Source organism: Rhinoraja longicauda, chromosome 15, assembly GCF_053455715.1.
Source record: "Rhinoraja longicauda isolate Sanriku21f chromosome 15, sRhiLon1.1, whole genome shotgun sequence".
In the NCBI taxonomy this organism is placed as follows: domain Eukaryota; kingdom Metazoa; phylum Chordata; class Chondrichthyes; order Rajiformes; family Arhynchobatidae; genus Rhinoraja; species Rhinoraja longicauda.
The window spans coordinates 29,076,879-29,093,655 of record NC_135967.1 but is presented as its reverse complement, the minus strand read 5'-3'; the positions used below and the strand labels follow the sequence as shown (position 1 = coordinate 29,093,655).

The following is a 16,777-nucleotide window of genomic DNA, read 5'->3' as shown; positions in this document are numbered from 1 at the left end:
TTCTTTTGGATTTAAAAGAATATGTGATCTCATGGAATGATACACAATTCTTCGGGCTTGACAGGGTAGATGCAGGGATGATGTCTCCCCCACATTCATCCCACCCAGAAACAGTATTCACAATCTCAAATAAGAGATAGGCCATTCAGAACTAAAAAGAGAAGACATTTCTTCATCCAAAGTATTGTGGAATTCTCTACCCAAGAATGCTGCAGGGGCTCTGTTGCTGAGTACATTCAACGTGAAGAGAATAGAGTTTTAGATATAGAGAGTACAAAGGGTATGGAAGTAAGTGCAGGAAAATGCCACTTAGGTAAAAGATCGGCCATGACTTTACTGATTGATAGAGCATGGATACAGGGGTCAAATGTATAATTCTTGTTTCAATTCTTTCAGTCAGAGAGTTGTGAATCTGTGGAATTCTCTGCCTCAGAGGGCAGTGGAGGCCAATTCTCTGAATACATTCAAGAGAGAGCTAAATAGAGCTCTTAAGGATAGCGGAGTCAGGGGGTATGGGGAGAAAGCAGGAACGGGGTACTGATTGAGAATGATCAGCCATGATCACATTGAATGGTGGTGCTGGCTCGAAGGGCCGAATGGCATCCTCCTGCACCTATTGTCTGTTGTCTATTGTCTTACATTATTATGTTATATTCATATCTGTTGCCGGCCCTAATTTGGTCTGGCCTTTTCTCACTTCCAGTTTTTCCCTCCACCCGCCACATCTATTTTTCAGTCTGAAGAAGGGTTCCGACCCGAAACGTCACCTATTCCTTTTCTCCAGAGATGCTGCCTGACCCGCTGAGTTACTCCAACATTTTGTGACTATCTTCGGTATAAACCAGCATCTGCAGTTCCTTCTTACACATAGATCAATATAGCATTTTGGTCCGAAGGAACATGATGAAAAACTATTCTTGCTCAATAACTTCTCAATGATTTGTTTAATATATTTGCAGCCAGATGTAACAAAAACATTCTATGCTAACCTGGAAGGATGCAGACATATAAAGTTTGAGGGAAGAGATCACTTGGATCCAAACCAAGTGTGTGTACTAAGTGTGTATATCTCAATGTGGTAGAGTGCAGTAGTTTCCTTGCTGGATAAGCGACCATGAGAGGTTTTTTTTCCATCACTGTTAAGATTGGGTTATATTATATTATTTATGGAATAATTAGAACTACCTGACACTTATTGACCTGGTGTAAAATCCTGTCAAGAACATTGATCGTATCTTGTAATGAAATAGCTAAAGCAAAAAAAGTTTCACCTAAACAGAAAAATAGATGGAGGAGTAGGCCATTCAGCTGATCATCTAAAATCAGTATCCCGTTCCTGCTTTATCCCCATGTCCCTTGATTCCTTTAGCCCTAAGAACTAAATCTAAATCTCTTTTGAAAATATCCAGTGAATTGGCCACCACTGCCTTCTGTGGCCGAGAAATCCACAGATTCACAACTCTCTGGGTAAAAGAGTTTTTCCTCATCTCAGTTCTAAATGGCCTACCTCTTATTCATAAATTGTGACCTCTGGTTCTGGACTGCCCCAACATCGAGAACATTTTTCCTGCATCTAGTCTGTCCAATCGTTTAAGAATTTTATATGTTTTTATAAGATCCCCTCTCATCCTTCTAAATTCCAGTGAATACAAGCCCAGCGACCTATTCTTTCATCATTTGTCAGTCCCGGGAATTAACCTCGTGAACCTACGCTGCACTCTCTCAATAGCATTAATGTCCATCCTCAATTAGGAGACCAAAATTGCACACAATACTCCAGGTGCGGTCTCACCAGGGCCCTGTACAAATGCAATAGGACCTCCTTGCTCCTAAACTCAAATCCTCTCACAAGGAAGGCCCACATGCCATCAACTTTCTTCACTGCCTGTTGCACCTGCATGCTTACTTTCAGTGACCGATGTACAAGCACACCCAGGTCTCATTGCAACTCCCCTTTTACTAATCTGACACCATTCAGATAATAATATGCCTTCTTGTTCTTGCCACCAAAGTGAATAACCTCACATTTATTCACATTACTGTATCTGCCATGCATCTGCCCACTCACCCAAACTATCCAAGTCACCCTGCAGCATCATAGCATCCTCCTCGCAGCTCACACTGCCACCAAACATTGTGTCATTCGCAAACTTGGACATTTAATTCCCTCGTCTAAATCGTTAATATATATTGTAAATAACTGGGGTCCCAGCACCGAGCCTTGCGGCACCCCACTAGTCACTGCTTGCAATTTTGAAAAGGACCCATTAATTCCTACTCTTTGCTTCCTATCTGCCATACAGTTCTCTGTCAATATCCATGTCAATACCCCACCCCCAATTGCATGTGATCTAATTTTGTACACTAATCTCTTGTGTGGGACCTTGTCAAGGGCTTTTTGAAAGTCTAGGCACACAACATCCATTCGTTCTCCCTTACCCATTCTACCAGTTACATCCTCAAAACATTCCAGAAGAAGTTACATCCTCAAAAAATTCCATGTTTCCTCAAATGTTTCATTGCACAGTTGGGATGAGAACAAGAAACTTGGAAGTTTAAGAGGTGTTTCATTATATTCTTTTTTCATAAGTGCTTCAGTTAATGATAACAAGTGAGTCCAAAAACCGATGACTTTCTGCCATCCACTGACTCAGTTCCCTCCAATTTGCATCTTTGATGAGGGAGACAATCTTTCAACTATTGCCTTTGCTTAAGATTCCATGCTATGTTTATTCCATAAATTAAAAAGAAGCAAATTCCTAAAATAAGCAATTTTTTTGCAGTGCAAATTGAACTTGCATAACAAGAGTTAACTTTGTTGTTGAATAGGCTTCTAAAGCAGAGATTCTTCGTCAATGCAGATGTAGCTGCTGATAGTTAAACACACCAGTCAAACCTGTTTTGTAAATGATACCACTTCTAAAAAAATTTCAACACAGATATTAGTACATTTTTTGTCCGCTTCAGAACCGCCCGTTCAGACTTCCTTATTTCAGGAGATCTGATGATTTTGGTCTCTCCATAACACACTGACAAGTTTATTGAAGGCACAAATCTGGCATTAACTTTACTGACTGCTGGTTTGTGCTCAAAGCTGTGGATTTATTTGTTTTGAGCTTGACATATCACCTTTAAAAAAAAAATCAGTTTTTCTCTTGTCTCTGCAAAAATGGTGATGAACTTGAACGTAATATGACCACAGCTAACCTGAATGGATTAGGTTCTCCTGCTTATTATTTTAAATGGAGGTTTGCCAACATGCCCATTGGCAAGATTCAATGAGAGGCAGGAGATGGGTCAGTTAGGCTTGAATTCTAAAATTCTCTTTGTTGGTGCAAATCCGTGAAATTAATATTCTCATCTTTGAGTCAAAAGATAATAGTTTCAAGCCTCACTCCCATACTTGAACAGAGGATTATAACTTGCAATTCAGTGCAATGCTAAAGATGTAATTACTCATATTTTAAGCTGAAGTTCCCTCTCCCAGTTCAGCTTTCATTGCATTAAGTGAACGAAAGCAAAAACTTTCTATAATATCCAAAAGCAAAATACTGCAGGTGTTGTATGACTGAAAACAGAAGTGCTGAAGATAGTTTGCAGAACATTCAACATCTATGGAGAGAGAAACAGATAGCTTTTCAAAATTTTCCCCTTAAAAAAAAAAGAAATTAGTCAAAAAGGCTTGTTGAGTCCGAGGGGTGACCTGATAGAGGTAAATAAAATTATGAGTGGTGTACATGGGGTAGATGGTCAGAGTTTATTTCCCATGGTAATCATATCCAAAACAAGAACGCATAGGTTTAAGGTGAGAGGAAGGAATTTTACAGGAGGATTTTGAGGGAAAGGTTTTCTGCACAGTGATATCTAGAATGTGCTATCAGAGAAGGTGAAACAATCAATTAGAGGCATTTAAAGAAGACAGATGGTGAAAGGGTATGGAACTAATGCAGACAAATTAAATTAATGCAGCTGGGGGAAAAGGTTAGCATGGACATGGTGGGCTAATGGCCCATTTCGATGCTGTATGACTGTATGACTGAGACGTTATTGTGGGGAAATGCAGGTACACAATTCTTATCAAAGCAATTCTTCAATTCTTCAAAATACTTCAATTTCTATTTCCTTAATGATGCTATGGTTTGTTTTTCCCATACCCTTTGCTTTCCACTGATGTTTCTTTTGAGCCAATGACTAAAGACAACACAGAAACAGGCTCTTTACCCATGGAGTCTACTCCAATCATCAACAACCATTTCACACCAATGTTATATTAATCCCAGTTATCTTAAATTCCAAAGACGTACAGGTATGTAGGTTAATTGACTGGGTAATATGTAAAAATTGTCCCTAGTGTGTGTAGGATAGTGTTAATGTGCGGGGATCGCTGGGCGGCGCGGACCTGGTGGGCTGAAGGGCCTGTTTCCGCGCTGTATCTCTAAATCTAAAAAAAATCTAAATCTTCATCTTAAATTCCACAACTCACCTACACAAGAGGCAATTTGCAATAGCCAATCAACCTACGGACCCGCACGTCTTTGGGATGCAGGAGGAAACTGGAGCTTTCAGAATAAATCCACGTGGAATAGGAAAACATGCAGACTTTTTTCTGTTGAGTACTTTAATAGAATTGTATCTAATCCGCCTCTAATGAGGCATATCTCATCAATCATATCACTGTTGTTTGAAGTGAATGGGATACAATCTTCAGACATTTCCAATACAATTAAAAATTGAAATACCACTTCCCCTAATAGGTTAGTGCTTATTGTGTTTTTTAAATGAAAACAGTGTAAATATATGACGAAAGTCGTGAATATCCAGGAGAATTCTGTTTAATCACCTTTTTATGTTTTTAGTGTGGTTACAGAGTCGAACCCTATACTTTAGCTCTTTCAGTCAGACAAAACTTTTGCAGTTATAGATTGTTGTTGAGATTTCAAAGCACATTATTTATGATGAGCCAGTGAGATTTCAGTTTAGACTGATCAGCTTTCGTGGTTCGGCTAGCTCCAGAGAAAAATAATGTAAGACTTATAACGATGCCAAAAAATTGTTACTTTTCTTGCATATCTTTCATTCATTTGTTCCATATCACCGTCTGTATTTCTCGTCTCCCTCTCCCCTGACTCTCAGTCTGAAGATGGGTGTCGACCCCGAAACGTCACCTATCCCTTCTCACCGGAGATGCTGCCTGTCCCGCCGAGTGACTCCAGCTTTTTGTGTATATATTCCAAAAAGTTTTTGTTTTTTTAAAAGGATTTCGTTCCGAAAAAAAGAAGTGAAGGGCTCCAGTTTCGCAAGGACCGGAATTGCTCAAGGAGTAATGGGAGCGAAGCGCCCTTGCTCCGCCTACCTGAGCCGAGCCCGCCTAACCCGGGCCACCATTGAACAGCGCGCTGTCCATCAGCCGCCGGCAGCCCAGGTATAGTTCAGGTGAGTGACAGATGAGCCCAGATCGCAACCTGGGCGAGTAGCGCGCGCGTGGCGTCGCTGCGGGGAAGTTTGGATTTCACTTGATTTTTTTATATTTGCCTTTTTATTCATTCTTTTAACGCGAATTGCAAACGCACGCACACACATACACACACACATACACACACACAAATATAGAAAGTAAGTCAAGGTGTAGAGCACCATTTCAATTCAGTGATGTCGAGCAGCGGGCTAGCCATCAGCGTCCCCCACGCTGAAGAATTCGCTGTTTTTGCCCAACTCAAGCCAGTGGCCATGGCCGTCGGCGCCTCCGAGGAGCAGTCGGTGTTTGAAGACATCAAACCACCGGTCAGGATGACGGAGACTCAGCACGGAATGGGCCAGGTAAGAACTCGAGCAATCGGCTGACCTGTTGTTGTTCGTCCTGCATAAAACATGTCCAACTTGTGCACACCTGACCAAGGCTCATTTCAAAACAGTCTCATTATTTATATAGTGAGAAGGGGGATCTGTGCGAGTTTTTGTTGTTTTAAGTTAAGTTAAAGGTCAGTTCACTTTTCGTCCGGTGGCGGCAGTGATGCGGTCCAGTGCGTTTGGCATTCATGGTATCGAGGTGAGGAAGGAAGGGGGGTGGGAGAGGAGAGAGAGGCGAGAGGCAGATTCACCCCCCAATGCAAGGGAAACATCACAGGTTAAGAAGGCTTTCAAATCGCGGGACACGCTCTCTAAAACCGGGACAAGGGAGAAGGCGGCCTTTCAACCCAGCGCCGACACCGGGACATTGGAGACAGTGACAGCGTCAATGCGTGCTGCCAAGTAAAACGCAACGTCGGTTGACTGCAAAAACAAAACACCTGAAGGGCTGTGCAAACTGGTTCGCCATCCACGGGTTTTATTTTTCGTTTCTATATGAAGTTCTCCAATTGTCTCTGTTCCGTGTTTTTGTTTTAAACCTCGTGGCAATTTGTATTCGGGCTAATTCAATCGGAGTTGTTGGGAGTTTTCTCCCTCTTTTTATTTGCATGGAATGAGATTTGATACTTTGATTGTGTTCTGTCAAAGGGAGGAAGTAATCGAAAGGAGGTCAGCCAGATATTTATAAACAGATTATTGAAGGGGGTTGCTTATTCTGCCATTTATTATCCACACTATAGGTATTTTCGTACTTTATTAACATTTTGTAGTTTAAAGCTATCAGTTCCGAACTGATAAGATTCAGTTGGAAACTTCACATGAAGCCTTATCTCGAATACTAGGAAATGATCGAATATGAATTGAACATTGTTCAATAAAAGAAAACAAAACAAAGAAATACGTTTTGAAGAATATACGATTTTGGAAGGTTTAAGTCTCTGGCTCTGTCTAGACTTCTTATCTCCCTGCTGCAGGCATTCAGGTGGGAAGCATTAATGACTTCAAAAGTTTGTGTCAACTCTTGAAGTCCGTTGAGCATTTCATATAATTAGCATAGGATCAGGGAAGTTTTAGACTATGAAAGCCATTTTATTTTTAATTAAAAAGTGATCCTTATCCTCCACTCTCATGGCTCAGAATAATAATAAATATGAAAAGATTTGTGTCCAACAATTTCAGATTTTACGACAATTTGTGATGGAAGTTTCAAATTTTGAACTGAATGGTTAAAAACATACTGCTAAATTGATCTTGATGAATGTAGTAGAATGAATTGAATTAATACAATGGATTGTTCTACAATCTACCTGCTGTCCAATTTGCATTTGCTGAATGTAACTCATGAATGTTGTTATTATATTGAAAAAGAAACAGCAAGCAATCAATATTTACAGCTGCCTTGTATATCTAGTTATTTGTGTTAGTTCTTGTGTTTTGATGAGTACATCCTTCCTACAATGTTAAACTGCTCTTCAAAATTTAAGATTGTATATTTCCCGTGCTCGGGAATGGACAGTCTATCCAACTGGGATTTTTTTTAAGGTAACAGAATGCTCCATTACTTAAATTCCTCTATAGTCATAGACCCAGTTGTTATGGTTCATTATTTGAGGAACACGCACTGACAGGGGCCAGATCTATAAACAAAACCACTGTCAAAGTTTTCAATCGTTCATTTGATCCAGTGTTTTTTTTGTGAAATATTATATGGAAGAACATCAATTTAAACAAGAAGGTTAAAAAAAAAGTTTTTTGGGGAATTTTTTTGGATTTTTTTTAATTGCGTTGCCTTACACCAGATTTCCTAATAATAAGGATAAATATCTGTTTTTCTTTATTGTATCAAAGGGATAAAATAATATTCAGGAGGATTTGTATAGATTGAATGGTTTTTCAGGTTTCATTAAAGTTGAGAGCTATTGAACGTGAATTGTGCATCTTTATTTGATAACTGGATCATATGAAATAATTTCCTGGACACAATAATACATTGAAAAAAGAAAGATTCTTTTAGCACAAAGTCAGAAACTTTCAACGAAAGTACAGTATTTTTGTATTTACCATTTTTCGTGTATACTACTTTTAATTTTATATGTTTATATCTGTGTGCACATGCACCTGTTAAATGTGTCATGTATACACATTCATTTTGTGCGTAAACACTTCTGTAAATTAATGATAATAAAGAAGTCACCTTGAAGAAATTCATAATAGCAAACCTTTTTGTTTGAATTAAGCATGATACCGCAAAGGTAAAAAGCTGGATGGTAAATGGGAGTGGGGCATTTAATGATGTTCTTTAGTATTTTTCTGGTCAAGTGTCATATTCATCTACTGTTAATCAGACCATAGTTATAAAAATATAGTGAATAATTACTTAAGAATATGCTTCAGTTAATTTAAAGTTTCATTTAAATTAGCATATTTTCTTTGTGGATAATATTTAAACTACAAAATCCGTTAATTTCCAATCAAAAATCCTTCATTTACACAATTTCATCAGCAAACCTTGTATTGAAAATTTGTGGTATAAAAATACAATTTAGTTTTCGATTTAATTCTTTGTTGAAAATGAAGAGCCTTTTATCTTTTGCACTTTATGGAAAAGTATTGAGCAATAAATGTTTCAACTGAATATTCAATGGAAATAGAACTACAAAACTAATTCTAAAATTAAACCTAACATTAAGGTGTTCTTATCGATGTTAATGCAGATAACTTTGGATTTGAGTTGTTCTGTATTATCAACACTTGATGGAGCAGTTACCTTTTGTGCAGACTTGCCCTTAAGCATTGAGGATAGGACATATTTTTAAATTTTGTCCTATAATATCCTTTGGAATATCTTCATCAGTGTAAAAACAACCTTTCCATGCAAAGTGCAATATTCTTCTTAAAAACCCCTTCCATTAATCCTTTTGATTGATTGTTTATAACTTTATAGATGCCAGATTCAGAAGAAAGAATACTGGTATCCTCCGATGCCTGTATTTAGTAGTAGGAAAAATAGTGGGCAGTCAAATCCAAGTTGTTTTGAGATATCAAAACACAGGACTATTTCAATTCCCTTTTGCCTTATTGTTTCATGAAAGATTTAAAAATATATAGAATGTAATCAAAGTAAATGCTAACAGTAATATGCTGTAGTATTAATATGTTGACTATTTTACACTTAATTTATAATTTTAGGACTTTAATTGAATTAAAGTTAAATTTCTTAATGCAACTGCAAATAATATAATTTCCACACTTATGTGTTTGTTTGTGCTTTTATGTCCTAAATGCCTGAAATAGATAAATAGTCATCACTTTCTGTCAACAAAAAAGTTATTTTATTTTGTGAATAAAATAATCGCTAATATTTTTGAACTTCCCCCTCTCCACTACCACTACAGCCATCATTATTCCTGGCTCCAGATATAGATGACAATAATTGAGTCGTTCTCTGTTGGATTTCTATTGGCCATTTTTTTCTATTCCCTTCCAATCAGATCCAACCAATATTTATATAGTTTCAATTTCAAAAGATAAGTATTCGATAAATCTTTTATGTAAGTGATAATTGGGTATAAACTGAAGATGATGCAAATGTTTGGATTTGGGCTTATGTTGATGTTCACCAAATATTTATAATGTATTAAATTGATTTTTGAGAGATCGATGGTTTCATGTGTTGCTTTTAAATGATTCGTTTGTAATGATAGGCCATTTTGTAACCGTGAAATTTCCATGGTTTTTTTTTGTGTGCTGTACCATCAGATGCTACTGCTGCTAATTATTTTCTTTCTACTGCATCTAATCTTAATGAAAATATTGAGCATTCAGAGGGCTTAAACGTATTGAAAATTAACTGTATAAAACGCTGGCGACTAGAAAGAGACGTGATATGCAAGTAGACTGGGAAAATCAAGTTGGTTCTGGACCCCAAGAAAGGGAGTTTGTAGAATGCCTCCGAGATGGATTCTTAGAGCAGCTTGGAAGCATAGAAACAGGAAAAAGGTGCAGGAGGAGGCCATTTGGCCCTTCGAGCCAGCACCACCATTCATTGTGATCATGGCTGATCAATTGATCATCCATAATCAGTAACCTGTTCCTGCCTTCTCCCTATATACCTTGATTCCACTAGTCCCTAGAGCTCAATCTAACTCTCTTTTAAATTCATCCAGTGAATTGGCCTCCACTGCCTTCTGTGGCAGAGAATTCCACAAATTCACAACTTTCTGGGTGAAAAAGTTTCTTCTCACCTCAGTTTCAAAAATACCTCCCCTTTATTCTTGGACTGTGGTCCCTGGTACCGGAAAGAAGGCAATTCTGGATTTAGTGTTGTCCAATGAACCAGATTTAATCAGGGAACTCAACGTAAAGGAACTGCCAGGAGGTAGTGACCATAATATGATAAGTTTTAATCTGCAATTTGAGAGAGAGAAGGTTAAATTAGAAGTGTCAATGTTGTAGTGTTGTAGTTGAACAAAGGGGACTATGAAGGAATGAGAGAGGAGCTGGCCAAGGTCAACTGGAAAAGGATCCTAGTAGGAATGACGGTGAAACAGCAATGGCAAGAATTACAGGGCATAATCCAGAAGATGTAGGATCATTTCATTCCAAAGAGGAAGATTCTTAGGGGAGTAAGAGGCAACCGTGGCTGACAAGGGAAGTTAGGGATGGAATAAAACTAAAAGAAAAGGTGTATAACATAGCAAAGAGTGGGAAGCCAGAGGATTGGGAAACTTTCAAAGGACAACAGAAGGTTAAAAAAAGGGAATACGGACTGGAAAGATGAAGTACGAGGGTAAGCTGGCCAAGCATATAAAGAAGGATAGTAAAAGCTTCTTTAGGTATGTTAAGAGAAAAAGATTAGTAAAGACAAATGTGGGTCCCTTGAAGGCAGAAATGGGTGAAATTATTATGGGGAACAAGGAAATGGCAGAAGAGTTGAACAGCTACTTTGTTTGGTTCTGTCTTCACTAAGGAAAACACAATCTCCCAGATGCACTAGAGGACAGAGGATCTAGGAGACAGGAAGTGAAAGAAATTTGCATTAGGCGATAAATAGTATTGGGAAGACTGATGGGTCTGAAGGCTGATAAATCCTCAGGGCCTGATGGTACTCAAGGAGGTGGCTCTAGAAATCGTGGACACATTGGTGTAAGAAAATAACTGCAGATGCTGGTACAAATCGAAGGTATTTATTCACAAAATGCTGGAGTAACTCAGCAGGTCAGGCAGCATCTCAGGAGAGAAGGAATGGGTGATCATTTTCCAATGTTCTATAGATTCAGGATCAGTTCCTGTGGATTGGAGGGTAGCTAATGTTATCCCACTTTTGAAGAAAGGAGCGAGAGAGCAAACGGGGAATTACAAACCAGTTAGCCTGACGTCGGTGGAGGGGAAGATGCTGGAGTCAATTATTAAAGAAGTAATAACGGCGCATTTGGATAGCAGTAAAAGGATTGATCCAAGTCAACATGGATTTATGAAGGGGAAATCCTGCTTGACTAATCCGGAATTTTTTGAGGATGTGACAAGTAAAATGGACGAAGGTGAGCACGTGGATGTAGTGCATCTGGACTTTCAGAAAGCCTTTGATAAGGTCCCACACAGGAGATTAGTGGGCAAAATTAGAGCACATGGTATTGGGGGTAGGGTATTGACACGATAGCGAATTGGTTGGCAGACAGGAAACAGTAGGAATAAACGGGTCTCTGTCAAAATGGCAGGCAGTGGCGAGTGGAGTGCTGCAAGGCTCAGTGCAGGGGCCGCAACTATTTACAATATATATTAATAGTTTAGATGATGGAATTAAAAGTAGCACTAGCAAATTTGCAGATGACACAAAGCTGGGTGGCAGTGTGAACTGCGAAGAGGATGCTAGGAGGTTGCAGGGTGACTTGGACAGGTTGAGTGAGTGGGCAGATGCATGGCAGATGAAGTATAATGTAGATAAATATGAGGTTATCCACTTTGGTGGCAAGAACAAGGAGTCAAATTATTATGTCAATGGTGTCAGATTAGGAAAAAGGGAAGTGCAACGAGACCTGGGTGTCCTTGTACACCAGTCACTGAAAGTAAACATGCAGAAAGCTAATGGCATGTTGACCTTCATTAATAAGAGGATTTGAGTTTCGGAGTAAAGAGGTCCTTCTGCAGTTGTACAGGACCTTGGTGAGACCACATCTGGAGTATTGTGTGGTTTTGGTCTCCTAATCTGAGGAAGAACATCCTTGCTTTGAGGCAGTGCAGCGTGGGTTCACGAGGTTAATCCCCAGGATGGCGGGACTGTCATATGAGGAAAGATTGGAAAGACAGGGCTTGTATTCACTGGGATTTAGAAGGATGAGAGGGGATCTTATAGAAACGTATAAAATTATAAAAGGACTGGACAAGCTAGATGCAGGAAAAATGTTCCCAATGTTGGGGGAGTCCAGAACCAGGGGCCACAGTCTAAGAATAAAGGGGAGGTCATTTAAAACGGAGATGAGAAAAAACTTTTTCACTCAAGAGTTGTGAATTTGTGGAATTCACTGTCACAGAAGGCAGTGGAGGCCAATTCACTGGATGGATATAAAAGAGAATTAGATAGAGCTCTAGGGGCTAGTGGAATCAAGGGATATGTGGAGAAGGCAAGTACGGGTTACTGATTGTGGATGATCAGCCATGATAACAATGAATGGCGGTGCTGGCTCCAAGGGCCAAATGGCCTCCTCCTGCACCTATTTTCTATGTTTCTATGTGATTCTCCATCCTTGAAAGAGAGTAATATTTTATTAGCATGGTTTGAGCGGGAAAATGTTTGGTACACATGATATTTCTTCACTGTTTTTGTTTAACTGCTCTACAAGATTCCATTGTCGGCATAAAATATAAACTGGTTTTGCTGGCAACTAGTGGTTATTTTATTCAAAAGATAACCTAATTTACATTGAATAAACCATTTGATGTTGTGTGATGCCCGAGCGAGTTCACAAATAACTGCTTTGCCACTGGACTTATTCTTATAATAGATCATAAATTTGCTGTTCTGAATCACAATTTAACTCGTGTTGAATGTGCCAAACTGGCTGTATGTCACAAAATCCCCCCATAATTTACCCAAATGTAGTATTTTGAAAGGCACTGAATGGCATATTCAAACTGATTATATGACAGGACTCATTGATAATGGCGTTTTCCTGTTGAGGTGTACCGAGAGACCTCCCTACAATGTGATTATTTTGTACCATTAAATGTAGTTTGCTCTCTCTCTCCTGTTGCAATTAGATTGTGTCAGATGATTCATGTACATTGCTCGTCTATTTTTGAATAAGCCAGCACACTGAGTGCAAATACTTTGCTCAAACAGTGCAGTTACCGTGGCTGTTAGTACCATGTACCTTGATTGATTCTAAAATATAATTTCTAGGTATTTCTATCAATATTAAAATATATGCACCACAAAATGATTTTAAGGCTGTCATATATTACATTTTTGAATGTTTATGCATTTGGTAGAAAAAAAATGTCCTAATGTAACAGCTGACCACATCCAGATTTTGAAAGATGAAATAATTGCGGGAAAAAGTCTGGTTACAATCTTTATTCAGTGAAAATGACAACAACGTTGGAATTTATATGCACATGTAGTTTAATGCTGAAACTAAGTGCTGCTGTCATAATTCTAACGTGTCCTCACAGGCTGTGCTATTTGCAGCCTTTTTTAATCACAATCAAGCCGTACATCATGAAGTAACATGATTTTAAGCTACTTATGCACTCTGCTGTTTCACTCTTTATTTCATTTATTTTCATTTTCTTGCATTAACGTTTCAAAATATTAGGATTTCTTTAAAATAAGAACTAACTGCATTATTTAAGATCTTTCATTTTCTGCTTCCAACGTATTTTGGGTTCTATGTAGCATTCTAGTTGACATATGAAAGATTACTTAAAAAGTATTTCCTTGTTTCCTATTGGAATTAAACCTTTAGAACAATTGTTTTGCTCCATTACCTTAATGGCATCAGAGTTGTTGGGGGCAGGGATATCCCTGAACTGAGTGAGGCTTGACAGTAGAAAGGAGAAGTTTGAGCCAGAGCTCACTTTGTTTTCATGTAGGAATGTTTTTCTAGATTAACCAGAAGCGCTGTCACTTTATCTTGGCCGTAAACTCTGGAGCATTATTTTTTACTTGTCACTTCAGAAACAGTCCAGTTATATTGTTTTTGTTTAGTACTTGGTTTTCCAGTAATATAAATCAATGTTTCTGCAATGAATTACTGGTTTAATAGATTTTGATTTGGCTTTGGATTGAACTAGATAGGCTGCAGCAATGTCTTCTCTTTCTACTTATACTTGTCTTCCAGCCTTGTAAATGCACTTTGAAATTTTTTAAACTGAAGTTCACTCAGTCTTTTGTAAATTTATTGTAGCCACTCGTAGGAAGGTATTGTCAATTTAGCATCCATGTTCCAATAATTACAGAGGTAACTGATTAGAGGGGAATATGACTTGGTACTTCTTCCCTCTAGCTCAAAGAGAGATTTTACTTCAATGCCTTTATTATTACATCATAATTACATTTAGCTTGTATTTCTTGAAGATGGTTGAAATGACAGCCAAGGTTTTTTAAATTTTATGTTAATTATTTGCAGGCAACTATCCTTGCTCAATAATTTTTTAACAGATGAAAACTGGAATATACATTAGACATTAATGTCTAACACACTGCCCATTTGGTGAGGTCACCTGAATTTGTGTATAGTTGTTTCATTATTGCATTTGTGGTTTCTTGAATTTTGAATTCTAATGGTGACAGCTAAAAATGAATCCATTAATCCCTGTGATTACGGCAAACAATCTTCATTAAAAATCAATTTGTTCCATGTGATATCAGGAAATGGTGCACACTGGATAAAGCAGAGGTTCTAGGAAAGGAATCATGCTGATATAATGCTGTAAACTTGAGTTGCAGAAGTAGCTGCACCTCTGTCCAAGCTGCTGAAGTGCTGCTGTCAATGTGCAAAATTGTCCAGTTATACCCTGCCCAGGACCCAGGAGTCATACTTTCCCCAAGCAACTTCCAAGTGTAAATCCATCAGAAGGTATAATCCTCTTCCACTTGTCATACCTCTTCTATAGCCTTCAATACACAGCACAGCCTTTGTTCATCTTGGGGAAATGGGTGTCAGAAGATCAGATCTGACACATAACTAATTTGGAGGCTTTTGAGATGTGACTACTTACAAAGGCAACTAAATCCTTTGGAAAAACACAACCAGCACTGTTAAAATCCTCAAAATTCCCTCGAAGCAATAAGTAAATCAATATCTCCCTTCCCTTGCGTGATGGCCTTGGTTACACTCAGTTGGTTTCAATGGACTGGCTATGTCATTCCCACATGCAACACCAGATTTCTGAAACACATACACTCTACTGCAAAGTGCTAGAGTAACTCAGTGGGCCAGGCAGCATCCCTGGATAACATAGATAGGAGACGTTTCGGGTCGCAACCCTTCTTCAGACATGGAATAAATTGATTTCCAACTTCTTGCGCAATGTTAACCGTTTGACTTCTCTGCTGCCCTTAGCCACTCCAATCTCATCATCTCTGAACACACAACCTTCCGTTCACTCGGCAACAATCCCATCATTGCTGTTAAAAATTATGACAATAGAGGTGATGTTGTAGCCTATAAAACTATGAAGAAGGGTCCCAACCCAAAACGTCACCTATCCATTTTCTACATGCAACAACCCCCTGTCTGTTGAGACTTCTGGCCCATGGCGGCTCCAAATATGGCAGACATTTTTGAGTACTTCGTGACATCTGAATGCTGAGAGACTGTCTGGGTTTTTTTTATCATTTGTTACAAAGCCGATTACATTTTCATGGTGGAACTAATTTCCCATCTGTTAAATTTTTATCTCGGAATGCCACTATACCCTGTACGAGATCTTATTTGCAGTTCTCTGAAATTACTGTACTTTTTGAGTGAAACACTGACGATTTCAGTTCAATTGTACATAGAGCAAGTTGTTTCTTTCACTAGCTTCTAAAACAAGCTGTACATTTTACTATGTAAAATAGGTACAGTTCAGGATGAACTGAGATATTTGTCATAGAAATATACGGCATAGAAGCAGGCCCTATAGCCGACCAAGTCTGCACCAACACAAACTACCCATTAATTCTAATCCCAACATTAATCCCAGTTTTGTTTTTAACACATTCTCTTCAACTCCTCCAGATTCTTGCACTAATAACCTAAGGGGCAATTTCCAGAAGGTTTTTAACCTAACAACCTGCATGTCTTTGGAATGTGGGTGGAAAGCAGAGCAACTGGAAGAACTCACAAAATCACAGGACAAATGTCAAACTGGAAGAACTCACAAAATCACAGGACAATGGGACTTGAGGTTTTCTGTGCCATCCTGAATGATTTTGCTCCTCTTCGAGAAATCATGGGCCAGACTTTCCCACATGTTGTTGGATATGTTAGCTTTTTTTTTAACAGACTTTGAAAACATCCTTGAATCAATTCTTCTGTTCTTCAATCAATCTCTTGCAATGACCTAATAAGGAATAGAATAACTTTTGGGGGAATGTGTTGCCAGGCATGCAGATGATGTGGCCTTCCCATAATTAGAATGATTGTAAGTAACAGTTTGATATTGGGTTTGTTAGCCTGGAAGAGGATACTGACATAGGTTTGCTTGTCCATTTGAGCATTTTTGCTGAGACATGTTGCTGATATATTTCAACACTGAGGTTCTTGTTGGATATGGCCCATGTTTCAGAAGCAAGCGCGAAGACAAAGATCACTGCTGTCTGGTAGACCATGTCCTTTGTGTTGGGTTTGAGGTCTGGATCTTCAGATGTTTTTTCTTTAGATAGCCAGAGACTCCTGGCATGGTGATGGCAATTATGAATTTCTCTATCGCTGTCTGTCCCCAC

At 38.6% G+C, this 16,777-nt stretch overlaps 1 protein-coding gene across 4 annotated transcripts in view; it reads left to right on the top strand.

The window, feature by feature from the left end:
* The first annotated feature begins 5,649 nt into the window (after nt 1-5,649).
* Nucleotides 5,650-16,777, top strand: part of klf5l (Kruppel like factor 5 like) — a 47,837-nt gene continuing 36,709 nt past the window's right edge. For 2 of the 4 annotated variants that reach the window (XM_078411969.1, XM_078411967.1), the window contains exon 1: nt 5,650-5,817. In XM_078411969.1, the coding sequence (XP_078268095.1) occupies nt 5,650-5,817 (168 nt within the window). Of the gene's footprint in view, nt 5,818-11,392; nt 11,396-16,777 lie in introns of all 4 variants that reach the window. The other 2 variants (XM_078411970.1, XM_078411971.1) reach the window with 2 other exon arrangements.